The sequence below is a fragment of the Convolutriloba macropyga genome, unplaced genomic scaffold (assembly GCF_964194025.1).
Source record: "Convolutriloba macropyga unplaced genomic scaffold, txConMacr16.3 SCAFFOLD_4725, whole genome shotgun sequence".
NCBI classification, from domain to species: domain Eukaryota; kingdom Metazoa; phylum Xenacoelomorpha; order Acoela; family Convolutidae; genus Convolutriloba; species Convolutriloba macropyga.
Genome location: NW_027453045.1, coordinates 1 through 20,097, shown reverse-complemented (window position 1 = coordinate 20,097; position 20,097 = coordinate 1). Strand labels below are relative to the sequence as shown.

Below are 20,097 nucleotides of genomic sequence, written 5' to 3'. Positions count from 1 at the left end.
TTCAAAGAAACACCAAGAAACTTAGAAGTTTTCTTTATTAAAGTTTCAAAGAACGAAAGAAGAACTTACCTGACGAACTTTATTGCTGTGTCGATAAGTAATGGCCACAAAACTAAACTCAATTCTATATTTGTTTTGGCGCTATCATTATCTTATTGACCTATCAATCATATCTCAGAAGTAAATTCTCCCACCAACAGAAACCTGATTCTAACATCCACCGACCTCCAACTAATGAACTCGATTGTACCCAAGCCATATATGATTCTCATGAAATGTTGATGAAAAAAGAAAATCACCTCCGGGATTCGGAGTTAAGATCTATTCACATGCCAATCATGTAAAATATTTTTAGCTAATCTAAATTTTCTCTGTACGTTTTCGCATAGATAACTACTATAAATACAATCAAATTTTTGTATATTTTCAGTTCAAATATTAATTTAAAATTCAACATATTGAATTCTTTGACCCGTGCTATCGACCACGACAATGGTGTCCAGACCAGCTACAGACAGATAAATTTTGGATCTACAGAATGCAGAATCAGCTACTGCGTGGATTAAGTCTTTTGTGGCGAAATGTCGCGCAGAGAAGAAAAAGGACAAGGTCAACAGCGATGGCACTGTACAGGACTTACAGGTAACCAATCTTTTCCTTAGTATGTGTGGGCAAGATGCAATTATTAAACTTAGGAGCCTAATGAGTCCTAGGAATTTGATAGACACTCCGTATAAAGACATCAATTTGGTGATTCAAAATCATGTTTCTCCATTAGAGAGAGTGGTAACGACAGAAAAGCTTAAATTTCTGTCCGTAGTACATAGTGTAGGAGAGTCAGACAACGACTTCCTAGCACGTCTAAGAGAAGGAGCACGCTATTGTGACTTCGAAAAACTGAAAACAGCAGCCAACACCGAAGAGGAGATGGTAAAAATAAAGTTTATCTCAGGTTTGAGGGACCCTGAAGCAAAACTTAGACTACTAGACGGCACTAAAGCATAACCAGCAATGTCGGTTACTGTAATGACCGAGGGCTTAGAGTTCAGAAGTCAAGCAATGGCTTTTGCAAGTTCTTCATCAGGTAAAAAGCCCTTTACTGTGAAAGAAGAAGTTGGGTTCAACTTCAAAAAGACAATTCGAAAACCAAATGAAAAAACTACGGCTAATAAAAGCAGCAACATGTGCACTAGGTGTGGAGGTAAGCCACACTCTAGTAGACCCTGTCCAGCGCTAAGTAAAAAATACAACACCTGTGAAAACGTGGGACACTTCTCAAAAATGTGTCAAAGCGAACCCCGACCAAATTTAGGTAAGTACAAAAAACAGAATAACTTTTGCGAAAAAGAAAATGCTTCTTCAGAGCAAGCTTCTCCAGCATCGGAGATGGAACGTTTTATACTAAAGAAAAAATCTGTAGCATGCCTGGGACATGGGAATATATCTCAAAAAAAACCGCAAAGTAAAAATGTAGGTAATCACAGGTGCAGATAGCACTGTGATATCATCAAAAATATGGACTGAGCTTGGTAAACCTCAGTTGGATGGTAAGATAAGGCATCTCGAAGCTTATGATGGTCACCAATTAACGCTTCTGGGATCACTTAATTTTGACGTTGAGTGGAACGGAAGCAAGCTCACGCAAAAACACCAGCAGTTGTGCAGTCTGATAAAGAAATTGAACTACTTGGTAGAGACCTTCTACCCATCACAGCCGAGCACCTACCTGCTGTGAAGGGTTACAAAGCTCATGTGAGGCTGATACCAGGAACACTGCCAATGTTCTGGAAAGCCAGAAAAAAACCTCTACCTCTTCAAGACAAGGTCACAGAGAAGCTGGAACAAATGGTCAGACAAGGCATCCTTGAACCGGTACAGCCAGGAGTAGTCACTAATGTATCTCCGGGTGTGTGGCAGAGAAAAAAGAGTGGAGAACTGAGACTTTTCGTGGACTTGAAAGTGCACATCAATGGCAAGGTCATGGATGAGGACTACCCAATACCAGACATGGAGACGATCTTCCACAACCTACATGGGGCCTCACACTTCGGCAAAATTGACCTCTCAGATGCCTACTATCAAATTGAACTTGAAAAAGAAGCAAAAGATATAGGCAAATCAACACATCTCAGGGACTGTTCAAGATGTGCCGACTACCTCAGGGATTGAAAAACATTTCTTTAATCTTCCAGAACTGCATCAAATCAACACTCAAAGGAATCAAAGGTGTTGTGAACTTTCAAGACGATGTATTGGTATATGGAACTACCAAGGAGCAGTTCGACAAGAGAATGCTTGCAGTCAAGAGTCGACTACGTGAGAAAAATTTTACTATTAATGATAAAAAATCTAACTCAAAACCAGTCGATAGCGTTAGCTTTTTGGGATACTCCATTTCAAAGGAGGGAATAGCACCAAATCCCAAACGTGTTGAAAAAATAAAAAATGCAAAAGCACCAATAACAAAAAACAACCCGAATCATTTGTTGGGCTAGCTAATTTTTACGGAAGAATGATTCCTGATTTTGCAACAAAAATGCTACCCTTAAATAACATGAGAAATAGCGATTTCTCACGGGGCAAAATGCAACAAAAAGCCTTTGAAGATATAAAAAATGAATTATGTGCTAACCCACTAGTACAGCCATATAGTGTACAAAAAGAAGCAACAACTACTACTGACGCCTCTGAAAAAGCCATCGGCGGGGTTCTTTCGCAAGAAGGACATCCAGTCATATATGTATCGAGAAAATTGACTTCAGCGGAGCAAAACTACTCGAACATAGAGCGGAAAGCACTGGCATTGTGATTGTGGTCACAAGACTAAAACAATTCCTTCCTGGAAGACGATTTACCCTACAGAATGACCACAAACCACTCAAATATCTCTTTGCACCAGACGAGGAGATCCCGAAGACAGCATCAGCGAGAATCACAAGATGGGCAATAGTTCTAATGGGTTTTGACTATGAGTTGAAGTACACGCCAGGAGAGCAGATACCCCATGCAGATGCTTTGAGCAGAATGGATTTTGACGAAGACGAATCGGACACGGATCGAGTGTGCTTCGCAATCAATAACATCTACTTAGCCCATAGTGAGTTGGTGACCCAAGCAGAAATCAAAATTGAACTTGGAACAAACAGACTCTTCCAGGACATAATGAAACGAATCAAAAGTGGCAATTGGAAACAATGTTCAGAAGCGGAAAAAGGATTCGAAGAACAGAAAGATGCACTTACTCTACATAATGGAATCATCTTCAGATGTGTTGTTCCTTTCATTCCACCCAAACTACGAGACTTGGTTTTGGCAAAAGCGCATGAGAAACATTCCGGGAAGAATGCAACTGAGGCATCAGTTGGAATGATAGCATGGTGGCCTGGAATTACCCATGACGATCAACACTTTGTTAGAAAATGTAAGAATTGTCAATTGAACAGGCCTAGCCTGGGAACAGCAGTATCTACGTGGCCAGAAGCCGACGTTTGGGAACGGCTGCACATGGACTGGGGTTATGTTAAGGACCAAGGCAATATCTTAGTAATTGTTGACGCGGGTTCTGGTTGGATAGAAGCTTTCCCCGCGGGAAATAGAACATCAGAAACAGTTGAAACATATCTCAGTCAAATCGTGGCAAGATTGGGAATACCAAAAACTTTAGTATCTGATGATGGTCCTGAATTTGTAAGTGGTGACCTTAAACAGTGGTTTGAAGCACTGAGAATTAAGCAAATGAAATCACCCGTCTATCATGCAAGAGCTGATGGACTAGCTGAAAGAGCAATTCAGACAGTGAAGCGGGCTCTTCAAGCGTGGAGTCCCAACCTTAATGTGTCATTTGGAGCACTCCTACAAAGGGCACTGATGACACATCGCAACACTTCAAAGACGGGGAGCAAAACTCCAGTTGAACTTTTTGTGGGACGCAGGTTGAGACTACCAGCAATAGCAGATTTCGACTTGTGCGAACCCATTCTATTCAAGGCCAAGGGAAAGACAAAGACAGTTCCTGCTAACTTCATCATCAAGAAGGGCTTGAACACATCTTTCATTCAGCGCGAAAACTCAGTGAACGGACTATTCTAGTGAGCGACAACCAAATTGCAAGACTAGACGAGGACCATGTGAAAACTGAATCAGCAGTGGAGGAGACCATATCTCAATCAGAACAACAACTTCAGAGCACAGATCTGGGACCTTCACTTCAAGATGAAGCTTCTGCAGCCACATCATCTGCAGAGCACCAACGACCCAAAAACTCAGAGCCTTCACGAACATCAACAAGAAACAGAAAACAAACCGACAGATTTGGAGAACCTATATCCACAAATCTGCTTAAAAAAGGACGGAGGATATGATGGTTTCAAAGAAACATCAAAACTAAGAAGTTTTCTTTATTAAAGTTTCAAAAACGAAAAAAGAACTTACCTGACGAACTTTATTGCTGTGTCGATAAGTAATGACCACAAAACTAAACTCAATTCTAATTTTGTTTTGGCGCTATCATTATCTTTTTGACCTATCAATCATATGTCAGAAGCAAATTCTCCCACCAACAGAAACCTGATTCTTACATCCACCGACCTCTAACTAATGAACTCGATTGTACCCAAGCCATATATAATTCTCATCAAATGTTTATGAAAAAAGAAAATCACCTCCGGGATTCGGAGTTAAGATCTATTCACATGCCAATCATGTAAAATATTTTTAGCTAATCTAAATTTTCTCTGTATATTTTTGCATAGATAACTACTATAATTACAAGCTAATTTTTGTATATTTTCAGTTCAAAATTTAATTTAAAATTCAACTTATTGAATTCTTTGACCCGTGTTATCGACCACGACACTTTGTATTCATCATAATGGATAACAAGAATATAATGCTAGCGCGTTCCACAATTGTGCCTTTGAGCATCCAGCTTTGTAAGCCTTAGAAAGCAGGCCTTTTATTGTCTATAATTTATCAATTGCTTTATTCAACTCATTGTTTGCGAATTTTACGATAGCAAGTTTTCGAAAAATTCAAAGGTTGAGTAGAAAATTTTATTAAGACTTACTGTTTTTCTGAATCGTGTTACAGTTCTTCTAACCTGATTGCAATGATTTATTTTTCCTTCGTCAAACTGTTAAAAATTGCTGAACTCAAACTGTTCTCTTTTTGCAAGTATATTTTTTCTGGAACGTTTATCTGCTAATGTTAGATCTTCATATTCTTGATTGCCATTATAATACTTTGGCAAAAGAAAACAGGATGGACTTCAAAAGATGGTGAAACATTTTATAAACCTGAATTTTTAATTCTTCCACATATATCAATGATGATTAGTGTAATAACTGTTTCGTTATATTCAAGATTAAGAGTTTAACTTGTGATGTTAGCCTCTTTCTAATTGATCAAGAGTTCAACAGGTCACAAAGCAGCAATTGTCTCAATACATCTAATGCATGTTAAAACATGCACAAGCGCCTTTTAAGTTGCCGAAAACTTGCAGTGCCAGAAGTCGAAATTCCAGAGATGTTTTTAAATGAAGAGATAGAAGTTGACTATCAAAAATTTTCGAACTTTTAAAACCTGCCGGGTATTAAGCCAGGTTATGTGACTCTGCGGAATTCACTTCGAAATTCTGGCCTAATATCTCGAAACATTTTGTGGCTCCCGCTGAAAGCCAGAAATTCTCAGTGACTGTAGGCTTACCCGGGTCGAGGTGTCACCGCTAAAAATTGCTAAAAGATGTAAGATTTGCGGTGAATTTGAGTAAAAGTGTAAGATTTGCGTTCAATGCGATGAATGCGGTGAAAAAAACTTTTAAGCGGTGAAAATTTTTCACCGCTACCACCAGAATGTGGTGAAAAAAATTTTTTCACCGCTACCAGCAGAATGGGGTGAAAAAAAATTTTTCACCGCTAAAATCGCAAATCGTACAAAAATTTCCCGCGCTAATTTCAACGCTTATCTTATATTCACAGGAAATATCATTGAAGTGGGTGACAGATGGCGCAATGGATTACGAAGTTGGTCACACGCATGAGGTAGAGGTTCGAACTCTTGTACGGCAGTTTCTTTTTTGTAAGAATTCCGGTGAATGTGTTGAAAAAAAATTTTTCACCGCAAAATTCAACGCTATTCTTACAAAAATTCATCGCTTTCAGCGCATTCAACGCTAAAAGATGCTGGCGCTTTGCGGTGAAAAAAGTAAAAATGCAGGTAGACACAGGTGCAGATATCACAGTGATATCATCAAAAATATGGACTGAGCTTGGTAAACCTCAGTTGGATGGAAAGATAAGACATCTCGAAGCTTATGATGGTCATCAATTAACGCTTCTGGGATCACTTACTTGTGACGTTGAGTGGAACGGAAGCAAACTCACGCAAAAAACAACTAGCAGTTTTGCAGTCTGATAAAGAATTTGAACTACTTGGTAGAGACCATCAACCCATCACAGCTGAGCACCTACCTGCTGTGAAGGGTTACAAAGCTCATGTGAGGCTGATACCAGGAACACAGCCAATGCACTGCAAAGCCAGAAAAGTACCTCTACCTCTTCAAGACAAGGTCACAGAGAAGCTGGAACAAATGATCGGACAAAAAATTCTTGAACCGGTAAAGCCAGAAGGAGTCACTAATGCATCTCCAGTGGTGTGGCAGAGAAAGGAGAGTGGAGGACTGAGACTTTGCGTGGACTTGAAAGTGCACATCAATGGCAAGTTCATGGATGAGGACTACCCAATACCAGACATGGAGACGATCTTCCACAACCTACATGGGACCTCATACTTCGGCAAAATTGACCTCTCAGATGCCTACTATCAAATTGAACTTGACGAAGAAGCAAAAGATATATGCAAATCAACACAACTCAGGGACTGTTCAAGATGTGCCGACTACCTCAGGGATTGAAAAACTCTTCTTTAATCTTCCAGAACTGCATCGAATCAACACTCAAAAGAAATCAAAGGTGTTGTGATCTTTCAAGGCGATGTATTGGTGTATGGAAATACATATTTTACTATTAACGAGAAAAAATCTAACTAAAAACCAGTCGATAGCGTTAGCTTTTTGGGATACTCCATTTCAAAGGAGAGAATAGCACCAGTTCCCAAACATGTTGGAAAAATAAAAAACGCAAAAGCACCAACTAACAAAAAACAACTCGAATCATTTGTTGGGCTAGCGGAAGAATGATTCCTGATTTTGCAACAAAAATGCTACCCTTAAATAACATGAGAAATAGCAATTTCTCACGGGGCAAAATGCAACAAAAAGCCTTTGAAGACATAAAAAATGAGTTATGTGCTAACCCACTAGTACAGCCATATAGTCTACAGAAAGAAGCAACAGTTACTACTGACGCCTCTGAAAAAGCCATTGGCGGGGTTCTTTCACAAGAAGGACATCCAGTCATATATGTGTCGAGAAAATTGACTTCAGCGGAGCAAAACTACTCGAAAATAGAGCGGGAAGCACTGGCAATTGTGTTTGTGGTCACAAGACTAAAATAATTCCTTCCTGGAAGACGATTTACCCTACAGAATGACCACAAACCACTCAAATATCTCTTTGCACCAGACGAGGAGATCCCGAAGACAGCATCAGCGAGAATCACAAGATGGGCAATAGTTCTAATGGGTTTTGACTATGAGTTAAAGTACACGCCAGGAGAGCAGATACCCCATGCAGATGCTTTGAGCAGAATTGATTTTGACGAAGACGAATCGGACAACGATCGAGTGTGCTTCGCAATCAACAACATCTACTTCGCCCAGAGTGATTTGGTGACCCAATCAGAAATTAAAACTGAACTTGGAACAAACAGACTCTTCCAGGGCATAATGAAACGAATCAAAAGCGGCAATTGGAAACAATGTTCAGAAGCGGAAAAAGGATTCGAACAACAGAAAGATGCACTTACTCTACATAATGGAATCATCTTCAGAGGTGTTGTTCTTTTCATTCCACCCAAACTACGACACTTGGTTTTGACAAAAGCGCATGAGACACATCCCGGGAAGAATGCAACTGAGGCATCAGTTAGAATGATAGCATGGTGGCCTGGCATTACCCAAGACTTTCAACACTTTGTTGGTAAATGTAAGAATTGTCAATTGAACAGGCCTAGCCTGGGAACAACAGTATCTACGTGGCCAGAAGCCGACGTTTGGGAACGGCTGCACATGGACTGGGGTTATGTTAAGGACCAAGGCAATATCTTAGTAATTGTTGACGAGGGTTCTGGTTGGATAGAAGCTTTCCCCGCTGGAAATAGAACATCAGAAACAGTTAAAACATATCTCAGTCAAATCGTGGCAAGATTCGGAATACCAAAAACTTTAGTATCTGATAATGGTCCTGAATTTGAAAGTGGTGACCTTAAACAGTGGTTTGAATCACTGAGAATTAAGAAAATGGAATCACCCTTCTATCATCCAAGAGCTGATGGACTAGCTGAAAGAGCAGTTCAGAGAGTGAAGCGGGCTCTTCAAGCGTGGAGTCCCAACCCTAATGTGTCATTTGGAGCATTCCTGCAAAGGGCACTGATGACACATCGCAACACTTCAAAGACGAGGAGCAAAACTCCAGTTGAACTTTTTTTGGGATGCGGGGTGAGACTACCAGCAATAGCAGATTTCGACTTGTGCGAACCCATTCTATTCAAGGCCAACGAAAAAACAAAGACAGTTCCTGCTACCTCCATCATCAGGAAGGGCTTGAACACATCTTTCAAACATTGCGAAAACTCAGAACGGACTGTTCTAGTGAGCGACAACCAAATTGCAAGACTAGACGACGACCATGTGAAAACTGAACCAGCAGTGGAGGAGACCATATCTCAATCAGAACAACAACTTCAGAGCACAGATGTGGGACCTTGACTTCAAGATGAAGCTTCTGCAGCCACATCATCTGCAGAGCACCAACGACCCGAAACCTCAGAGCCTTCAAGAACATCAACAAGAAACAGAAAACAAACCGACAGATTTGGAGAACCTATACCCACAAATCTGCTGAAAAAAGGAGGGAGGATATGATGGTTTCAAAGAAACATCAAAAAACTTAGAAGTTTTCTTTATTAAAGTTTCAAAAACGAAAGAAGAACTTACCTGACGAACTTTATTGCTGTGTCGATAAGTAATAGCCACAAAACTAAACTCAATTATAATTTTGTTTTGGCGCTATCATTATCTTATTGACCTATCAATCATATGTCAGAAGTAAATTCTCCCACCAACAGAAACCTGATTCTAACATCCACCGACCTCCAATTAATGAACTCGATTGTACCCAAGCCATATATGATTCTCATGAAATGTTTATGAAAAAAGAAAATCACCTCCGGGATTCGGAGTTAAGATCTATTCACATGCCAGTCAAGTTAAATATTTTTAGCTAATCTGAATATTCTTTGTATATTTTCGCATAGATAACTACTATAATTACAAGCTAATTTTTGTATATTTTCAGTTCAAAATTTAATTTAAAATTCAACTTAATGAATTCTTTGACCCGTGTTACCACGACACTTTGTATTCATCATAATGGATAACAAGAATATAATGCTAGCGCGTTCCACAATTGTGCCTTTGAGCATCCAGCTTTGTAAGCCTTAGAAAGCAGGCCTTTTATTGTCTATAATTTATCAATTGCTTTATTCAACTCATTGTTTGCGAATTTTACGATAGCAAGTTTTCGAAAAATTCAAAGGTTGAGTAGAAAATTTTATTAAGACTTACTGTTTTTCTGAATCGTGTTACAGTTCCTCTAACCTGATTGCATTGATTTGTTTTCCTTCGTCAAACTATTAAAAATTGCTGAACTCAAACTGTTCGCTTTTTGCAAGTATCTTTTTTCTGGAACGTTTATCTGCTAATGTTAGATCTCCATATTCTTGATTGCCATTATAATACTTTGGCAAAAGAAAACAGGATGGACTTCAAAAGATGGTGGAACATTTTATAAACCTGAATTTTTAATTCTTCCACGTATATCAATGATGATTAGTGTAATAACTATTTCGTTATATTCAAGATTAAGAGTTTAACTTGTGATGTTAGCCTCTTTCTAATTGATCAAGAGTTCAACACGTCGCAAAGCAGCAATTGTCTCAATACATCTAATGCATGTTAAAACGCGCACATGCGCCTTTTAAGTTGCCGAAAATTTGCAGTGCCAGAAGTCGAAATTCCAGAGATGTTTTTAAATGAAGAGATGGAAGTTGACTTTCACAAAATTTCGAATTTTTAAAACCTGCCGGGTATTAAGCCAGGTTATGTGACTCTGCGGAAGTCACTTCGAAATTCTGGCCTAATATCTCGACACATTTTGTGGCTCCCGATGAAAGCCAGAAGTTCTCAGTGACTGTAGACTTAAGAGCCTCCGTGTTTGCCTAATTGATGCTTTTTCTTCGGTATAACATTATGCGTTGTTTGTAATGACTAATCCCATTCATTATGACTGTTGTACAAACCGCTATTACATAACATGGCCAATTTCCGAAAAATCAAGTATGAACCCTCAGTTTTGTCGGGATTCTTCAGGACTCTTGTTTAAAGATTAGAGTTAAAAGCGTGTGAGGAAGGAGTGACAGTCGACCAATCTATATCAAATTTGCTTAACATTACTCGTTACCCACGCATACAATTTCTAATTACCGAAACGAAACAAAACCTGAGTGGCGACTAATTTCAGAATTGTCTTTCTCGATGCTAATTGTGAAATAAGAAGACAATAAGTAGTTTTGAAGTTATCCAAAGCACTGTTCACAAGAACAAATATTTCTTTTCATTCGGTCTCAAATAATTACTAATAAAATTATCCGGTTAAGTAAAATTTTAGGCTAATTTCATGCAAAAAAAAATCTTTCTTCCATATAACGCAAAACTGATTGTTTGATTGATTGGTTGATTGGTTGATTTTTTTTTGATAAAGATTGATTTTCATGATTCCAGGATGTGAAGCACCTCTTCAACTGGACGGCAGCCAGTGGAACGAACGTCACTTTTCAATTTGACACTTTTTTAATCAAGAAACGAGAACGGAAAAAGGCACTCGAGGAAGTTGAAAAGGAAGTGAAACTGCATTTCGCTAACAAAAACAAATTAGCTTGTTGGGCGGTGTCAAGTTGTACAGGCAGCTACACCGACAGAATGACTCCAGCTAAGGACCTTGCCAAAAACTTGAAAGAGAAGCTGCACCTTTATGGGAGGAGTTGTATTAAGGGGATGGATGATCACGTCGAGGACCATGGCAAGATTAAAGGTCAACTTGATTTTTTTACCGTTCCCAAAGTGTGGACCAGATAGAATTACGTTAGCAAAAGTATATTTTGCACATAACGTGCGCCTTGAATTTTTGTGGAAAATACAAATTTGTACAAAAACTAAGTTGTAAAAACTAAAAAGCTTTAAGAAAATTTTGAAGTGTGCAAAGCTTGGTATGTACATAGCACACACATTGTACAGGATGGTATAGTGAACGTCACCCTCAACTAAAGTCAGGCCCTACTTAAATTTGAACTGTAAAGCAAAGGATCCTATTAATAGGCGCTGTGCTATCAATTATTAAAATTTATAATCGCAACTTTAAAAGTGCAGAAATATCAATAAAAAGGCGCCGTGATCTACCAAGAAGGAAGAAAAAGCGGTTTTAAAAATTTGCAATTTATGACGATGTAATTCCAAGTTGAAAATTCGAAGTTTTCGATTTAAATTATTTATTGAAGATCGAGTTCGACTTCTTTTCCGTCTTAATTTTTGAGCTGACACCGGAAGTTCTTTCAATGCGCGAAGTTAGATATTTGCCAGTACTGGAGTTTGTGTGTGTGCGATGTGTGTGTGTGTGTGTGTGTGTGTGTGTGTGAGGGGGGGGGGGTCTGTGCGTGTGTGTGTGTGTGTGTGGGGGGGGGGGTCTGTGCGTGTGTTTGTGTGTGTGGGTTTATGTTTTTGTGGGTGTGTGTGGGTGTGTGTGTGTGCGCGGTATGTGAGTATGTGAGGCATGCATTCTTGATATTTTCTGTTGTATTGTCAGTTATTTTCCATTAAATTCTTTGGAATGTAACCTGTGGAACTGTGGGTTTACAGATCTGTGGCTCCTGCCTATCATTCGCAACAGACCTCTTTTATCTACCCAGATCCTAACATAGGCATTAGTTGAACACTGTGAACCGAACGTTAATACAACTTGACAGGGAACACGCTAAAACATGGCTAACCTTGCGACAGTAAAAAGAAGTTAGATCGCAACATAACTTTACGGTATTTAAAAATGTGCCATATACTTGATTTGTGTGAGCAATTATGTATCTTGCCAAGATAACCGTGAGAGAATAGCCGTGACATCGCAAAACAACATAGGCTATAGAAATTTGATAAGAAATATAGGAACTTTTTTTAGTTGACCAAGCTCCCCAGGTTCAGACTTCGACTAATGAAAAAACCATGCTCGATCAAAAAGTGGTATGAAAAGACCATGCTCGACGCAAACAGCCCATGGAAACACTTTAGCTGTACCTGATCGTTCAACTAGACATTTGCTCGACCCGAAATTTTTAATGCTGAACTTTAGCTCGACTCAAAAATGATGCTCGACTTTAGCTCGACCTAAAATGTCTCCGCTTGGCCAAAAAAATTTACCTTCGCGCCGTTCAAATTTTTTTTAATGTATCTAATATTTTATCGAAGAACGAGCTGTGCTATTATAAAAATATTTTAAAATTTTAAAACCAACTGAACTAAATTATAACACACTAAACTCATTGCCGATGAAAAGTCGATTGTTAGAGCTTTGTTAACTAGTTGAATTCAGCAAACAAATTCGCAATATAGGTTACTTGCGAAAACTAATTTATCTTAAGAATTCAATTTCTCATAAGACTTATTGGCAAAATTCCTCCTGTTTTTCGAAGGTGGTTTTCCTGTTGAAACACTAGTTTGGTGTTGCCGGTAGATGTTTCACATCTACAAATAGAGCTGTGGAAAAGTTAGCTATTATTAATCTCACAAAAAAGCAATCTTCGACTCATGAAAAGACCATGCTCGACCTATTAAAAGACCATTCTCGACCTCGATTTGTTTTGAAAAGAACTTATCTGGACTCATGAAATGACTTAACCTCTACTTTAACAAGGAGCCTGAAAGTGTATTGATTGACAATATTGGACCCCCTACTGGAATTATAAGGTCTTTTCACAAATCGCGGTCTAAACCTGGGTCTGTATGAACATCGTACACTCCCTTTGCAGGGCTGCCATCGGACTGCGCGCACTAAGGTTGACCCATCGAACACTTTTGCAGAAAAGCAAGTATTTAATGCCTCTCTGTTTGCAACTGTTTCTTTTTCCCTCGAGATTATTTAACGTATTTATTGCAAGCATGTAAAAACAAATTAACGCTTTGTTGACCTGAAGATGCTTAATAAGAGGTTTAGCTAGTTACTAAAGTTTATATTCATCACTTCAGAGTTGTTAAATTGTCAATTTTGAGAGCCGTAAACTAACAGGACGTGAAGGAAATAGTTAAAAAAAAGTTTTTCCTAGTTAAAAAAATTTATTGTGGTGTAATTCTACGATGTAATTTTGTAGTTTCACAATTTACAAAAAAATTCAAGTAACTCAATTAATGAGCACTTTTTCATCATTGTTTTGTTTTATGCTGATTTAGTCTGGATTATCCGGTTCATATTTCAGAAGCAAACAATGAAGGTTTCTTCCGTTTAAAATACGACGATACCGATGCTTTGTTACGTTTAAAAAACGAAGACACTGAACCTCCTTTGCGCTTAATAAACGACGAAGAAGAATCCCTCCTTTCGTTGAAAAATGACGATAGCGACCCTTTTTACCTTTGAAACCGACAATACTGAACAGAACCTACCGACGCTTTCTCACGTTTGAAACCAAACATACCGAGAATTGCTGACAAAATTTTTCTTCGTTTTTGTTCCGTCTTCTCAACTAGGGCAGTTAGAAAATTATGTCTATAATTTGCTATTTATGAAAGTCGAAAAATGTCAAATTTAGTCACTTTTCTAGGTAGTTGGACGAAAGGAATTAGACAGACAATTGACCAGTGTATCTTTTACCTGGCTTACGAGAACTCGAATTGTACAGAATATGTGACAGAGAAATTTAGCAATGCTCTCAACAGCTACGCGATTCCGATTGTCAACGGGTTTGAACAATCATACGAGACGCGGTTGCCAGGTAACCAGAACTTATCTTAAAAATTAAGCTTTCTATTCAACATATTGCGCAGAAAAAAGATGCATCCCAGCATTAACGTTCCTTGGATGGGTAACTGCAAAATTTTGCAATAGAAAAATTCCAAATTTAAAATTATCACAAATCAAGAAATCAATCTAAGTTAGCCCTGCCGGATTTTAGGATATTCTCTGAGGTACACATACTTGACGTAAAATGTTTTAAAGTTTTAGCTGCGGCCTCAAATTATAGTGTTTCGGGAATATTTTATTTTTAAGACAAACATTTCTCAACACCACCTCTCTTGAAGTTATCATATGATGTTTGTGTTGTCGTTAACTTTAGCCATCAACTACCCGGGTCGAGTTGTCACCGCCATTCAACGCAAAATTATGTAAGATAAGCGGTGGATGCGGGAAATTTTGCAAGATAGGCGGTGAATGCGGTGAAAATAATTTCACCGCTGAGTTTAGCAGTGAATTTAAAAATATTAAGAGCTCCGAAAAACGTGTCCAAATTATGTGAGACGAGCGGTGACTGCGATCAAATTACATACATTCACCGCTTAACTTAGTGGTGAACTTATATAAATTCAACGTTTAGAAAAAAAGTGTTAAAATTGTGTGAGATCAGCAGTGAATGGGGAAAGGAGTTTACAGGAAATTAATGGGGAGTACGGGAGTAATTGTATGATTTACGCCCCTCCTTAAAATTACCCCTTAATCCTACATCTTTTGACTATTTTTTCAAAGCGATGAATTTATGTAATTTCACAACTCGAGTAAGCGGTGAACTTAAAAAAATTCGCCACATTTCACCTCTAAAAAATGAAATTTCACAGCAAAAAATTACAAGTCTTGGAAAAATTCACCGCGCGTATTCTACAGAAAGTAGAGTGAATTTGATTTATATTGAAAACAAAAACACAAGACGTTAGCAAGAATTGACGCAGTGGATGAAGAAGTGCATGACATGCAGCAGGTGAGAGGTTTAGACCCTTGTAAGGGCAATGAAATGTGTTGACTTTTTGTAGGTTCACCGCTTACTATAGCGGTGAAATTACATAATGTCACCGCAAAAATATGTACGATATTTGCGGTGAAAACAATCTAGAATTTTCACCACTTATTTTACAAATTTATCCAATTTTTCCTTGACCCGGGTCTTCATCATTGTTTGTTGCTTTTTGGGGGTTGTTCTGAAGACTTTACGCAAGTTTTTGATGTCTCATCAAAAGCAAGCAGATCAAAGAATTGGCGAAACGATTTTGAGTAGTTGAAATAATTTTCAGTCGTTTCTAAAAAAAATTGTGAAAAATCATAAGATTTAAATTTAATGTTGGTAACATATTTGGTTTTAAAGATAACTGAAACAAGGAGACTCGGTAATTTGCATTCACACATAATATTTCGATCCCGCTCATCCACGTTTTTACTTAATTGTCTACCATTTGAGGAAGTTATTCAAAAACTTCCAAAAATTCTCATATCCTTCAAATAACAGCTAAGTGAAAATTCAATGCTGAATTAGAAGCTGGCGGACATTTGCCATTTGTGAAACTAGACAAATCAAAAAAGTAATACCAAACTTTATTTACCAGCAAAACTCGATGTCTACAGATTGAAAAAACACACTTAACCACAAAAAAATGGAATACCATGAAGCCTGAATTCACCGAATAAACCTGCACTTCATTAGATATAAAAAGTGAATAATGAATCTCGTAACATGTCAATAAATAAGAGCAGAATGAACAAAGGTCTAAACGAAGAATTTCAATGTGATTAACACCATTACGTTTCAACTCGATTTGTTATGAAGTTTAATTTATACCTCATACAAAGGCAATTAAGACCTGTCATTATCCGTAAAATGCTGACTACAAAAGCACGTCAAAATTGACAAACAATTAACAGGAAGCCGTTGTCGGATCCGTTAAAACGGAATGCTATTCTTGAAGAACATTTAATGTCATCAGTTGTGCATTTTTCCACCAACAACATTTTGGTCACTACAACTTTATATAATGCCAAAAGGAAACAATAACTTCAGAAGTGAGCCAATAATAAAAAAAGTCACACTTTTTTTAATGGGGAGTACGGGAGTAATTGTATGATTTACGCCCCTCCTTAAAATTACCCCTTAATCCTACATCTTTTGACACTTTTTTTCAAAGCGATGAATTTATGTAATTTCACAACCAGAGTAAGCGGTGAACTTAAAAAAATTCGCCACATTTCACCTCTGAAAAATGTAATTTCACAGCAAAATTTGCAAATCTTAGAAAAATTCACCGCGCGTATTCTACAGAAAGTAGAGTGAATTTGATTTATATTGAAAACAAAAATACAAGACTTTAGCGAGAATTGGCGCAGTGGATGAAGAAGTGCATGACATGCAGCAGGTGAGAGGTTCAGACCCTTGTAAGGGCAATGAAATGCGTTCACTTTTTGTAGGTTAACCGCTTACTATAGCGGTGAAATTACATAATTTCACCGCAAAAATATGTAGGATATTTGCGGTGAAAACAATCTAGACTTTTCACCACTTATTTTACAAATTTATCCAATTTTTCCTTGACCCGGGTCTTCATCATTGTTTGTTGCTTTTTGGGTGTTGTTCTGAAGACTTTACGCAAGTCTTTGATGTCTCATCAAAAGCAAGCAGATCAAAGAATTGGCGAAACGATTTTGAGTAGTTGAAATAATTTTCAGTCGTTTCTAAAAAAAATTGAGAAAAATCATAAGATTTAAATTTAATGTTGGTAACATATTTGGTTTTAAAAATAACTGAAACAAGGAGACTCGGTAATTTGCATCCACACATATTATTTCGACCCCGCTCATCCACGTTTTTACTTAATTGTCTACCATTCGAGGAAGTTATTCAAAAACTTCCAAAAATTCTCATATCCTTCAAATAACAACTAAGTGAAAAATCAATGCTGGATTAGAAGCTGGAGGAGATTTGCCATTTGTGAAACTAGACAAATCAAAAAAGTAATACCAAACATTATTTACGAGCAAAACTCGATGTCTACAGATTAAAAAAACACACTTAACCATAAAAAATGGAATCCCATGAAGCCTGAAATTACCAAACAAACCTGCACTTCATTAGATATAAAAAGTCAATAATGAATCTCGTAACATGTCAATAAATAAGAGCAGAATTAACAAAGGTCTAATCGAACTTTTTCAATGTGATTAACACCATTACGTTTCAACTCGGTTTGTTATGAAGTTTAATTTATACCTCATACAAAGGCAATTAAGAACTGTCATTATCCGTAAAATGCTGACTACAAAAGCACGTCAAAAATGACAAAACAATTAACAAGAAGCCGTTGTCGGATCCGTTAAAACGGAAGGCTATTCTTGAAGAACATTTAATGTCATCAGTTGTGCATTTTTCCACCAACAACATTTTAGTCACTACAACTTTATATAATGCCAAAAGGAAACAATAACTTCAGAAGTGAGCCAATAATTAAAAAGTCACTCTTTTCTTATGAAAATGCGTAGCACCAAAGCCAAAAAACCATTAGTTAAAAATAAAAGACGCCTTACCAGAAAAAGAATGCGAACTTGATTGATTTCAAAGAAGATGGATCCTGTCTATACGGAAACCTATCAACAAAAATGACTGAAATAAGTTAAAACTGACAAATCTGAAAAATACATGGACTTTTTTAAAGAAATTTTTTTCAAAATTCCAAGCAATTCGTAACCTTTCAAATTAAAACAATAACCGATTAACTTGCATGCACACAGAAGTCCAGTTGTTCTGGTTTTTATCACGGAGACCGAATCATTAGACTACAAAAGGAACAACAAATAAGGACAGAACGAAAAATTTTACAAAAATTACCAAACCGACAGTGATGAAGCCATTCAGACTATGAATAAAAAACCATTGACAAGTTTGAACTAATTTTTTTTCGCTTTGGTGTCCTTTGATTTCAAATTTGTCTACTTTGTAAAGGGTCTTCGGGGAAAGACATCAAAAAGAACCGAAAAATTTGAAGAGTATCAAAAACTGAATAAATTTTCATGAAAACACAGATTTAGCTCTAAAGACAAAGAGTTTGGAGTAACCGTAAATTGATGAGTCATATCGATATTGAGGCTAAGTTACTTAGTAAGAACAAAAAGGACATGGAAACCGTTAGCTATAGGGGGAGATGATTTAATAGATTTAACGAAACATTCATAGAAGCAATTATGACCTTTGATTGTCAAGAACATGCCGCTTGACAACAAAAGGAACGACGATTAGAGGTAGACACAAAAAACAGTCCAATAAATTTTGCGAGAGATTACGTTTGCACTTTTTTCGATGCAAATTGGAGCTATCTCTAATGTGATAGTTTGAAAAGGGAAAAATAAAAGACAAAATGACATAAAAAATTAATAATTATGCAAAATTCACAAAAATTTTAAGAGAGTTTGAAGTAAGAATGCCAAGGAACCACTGGTTAACTATGAAAGAACTTTTAACAGTGTTCTTTACTTCACTGGGATAAATTTTGCCATGTAAAAAATCCGACCATGTTACATTTGAATAGGAAAAAGATTTTCAAAAAAACTGGCAAATTTCAAATCGTAACTGCCATTTTTTGTCAAAAAAAAAAACAAATATAGTATATTCAAAATCATAAGAGCCATTGGATACCAATTAAAAGCCTTTTACAGGTTCAACTATAGCTGCTAGGCAACTCAATTCAATCGTTAACTAATAAAACAAAGTCATGGGGCAGAAAACAGATGAAAAAAAAGTATAACAAGAGAAATTAAAAAAGTTTTCAAAAACACATAGTCAAGGCCATAAATCTACAAGCTTTTCTGTAAAGGCATAACGTTTAAATTGTGGTCGCACTCTGTTGTATATAGTATCTCCCATTAATTGGTTTTTGATTTGAAATCATTCATGACGCAATCAGCAAAATCAAAAAATACATAAAAAATAGTATTGAAAGTCCGAGCCCAAATAAAATCAGAAACCTTTTTGATTTTAAGAAACCTATTTGAGTCCAAACGTACCCTGATTGTTTCGCGTTCAACAAAAACAAACTATTGTTCCAAAGGTTTGCAAAACAGATCAATTAGCAAGTGAAATGTTTCATTAATCCAAAAAGTTTTGATGTATTCTGTATTAGTTATTATTGAGTTAATTTTTCAAATAACCTGCAAAATTTTATTTCCTGAAAAGTCCTATAGGAAATGAAAGAACAACTAGTTTTTGCGAAGAGTTTTCCAGGATTGTGATTTAGAAGTTTGGTCTCTAATTGAGGAATAACTAAACAAAATGGGATAGAAAAGTGTACTTGGGAACATTTTGGATTAAAAAAGGCCAAACTTCGAAAAAGAATAGAAACATTTTCAACCAAAAGACTAGGATAAAACAAATTTGCAAGCCTCTTCTATGCCTAACGCTAAAATCAGCAAAATAGTTGCTATCATCTTAGCAAATTTTAGCAAAAACTGACAAAAATTTTTTCAAGAAATACCGGAAATATAAATAAAAACAAAGGAATTACGTCTATTACTCATAAAAGTTTAGACCTCGATAAGTCCCTGTAAAAAGCAAAATACAAAAAAAAATCTTTTGAATTCCCTTTTCTACGCTGGACGGCCTTTCTAATGATACGTGTCTCAATTCTCTACGATGAATATATATATATATATATATATATATATATATGTATATATATATATATACATATTATATATATATATATATATATATATATATATATATATATGTATATATATATATATATATATTTATATATATATATATATATAGATATATATATATATATATCGATCGACCAAAGTTGAGGGAACAAAAAAAAACTTTTGAGTATATAGCTCCCTCCCCCACATGTGGG

The 20,097-nt window shown here is 36.8% G+C and overlaps 1 protein-coding gene across 1 annotated transcript; it reads left to right on the top strand.

Moving 5' to 3' along the window:
- Positions 1-10,956: 10,956 nt before the first annotated feature.
- On the top strand, positions 10,957-14,207 carry LOC142358004 (glycoprotein 3-alpha-L-fucosyltransferase A-like; the record flags this gene model as incomplete). The annotated part of the gene is made up of 2 exons (XM_075409480.1): positions 10,957-11,266; positions 14,037-14,207. Coding segments are annotated over 2 exons (481 nt in total), but the record flags the coding sequence as incomplete, so codon positions are not given.
- Between the last annotated feature and the right edge of the window lie 5,890 nt (positions 14,208-20,097).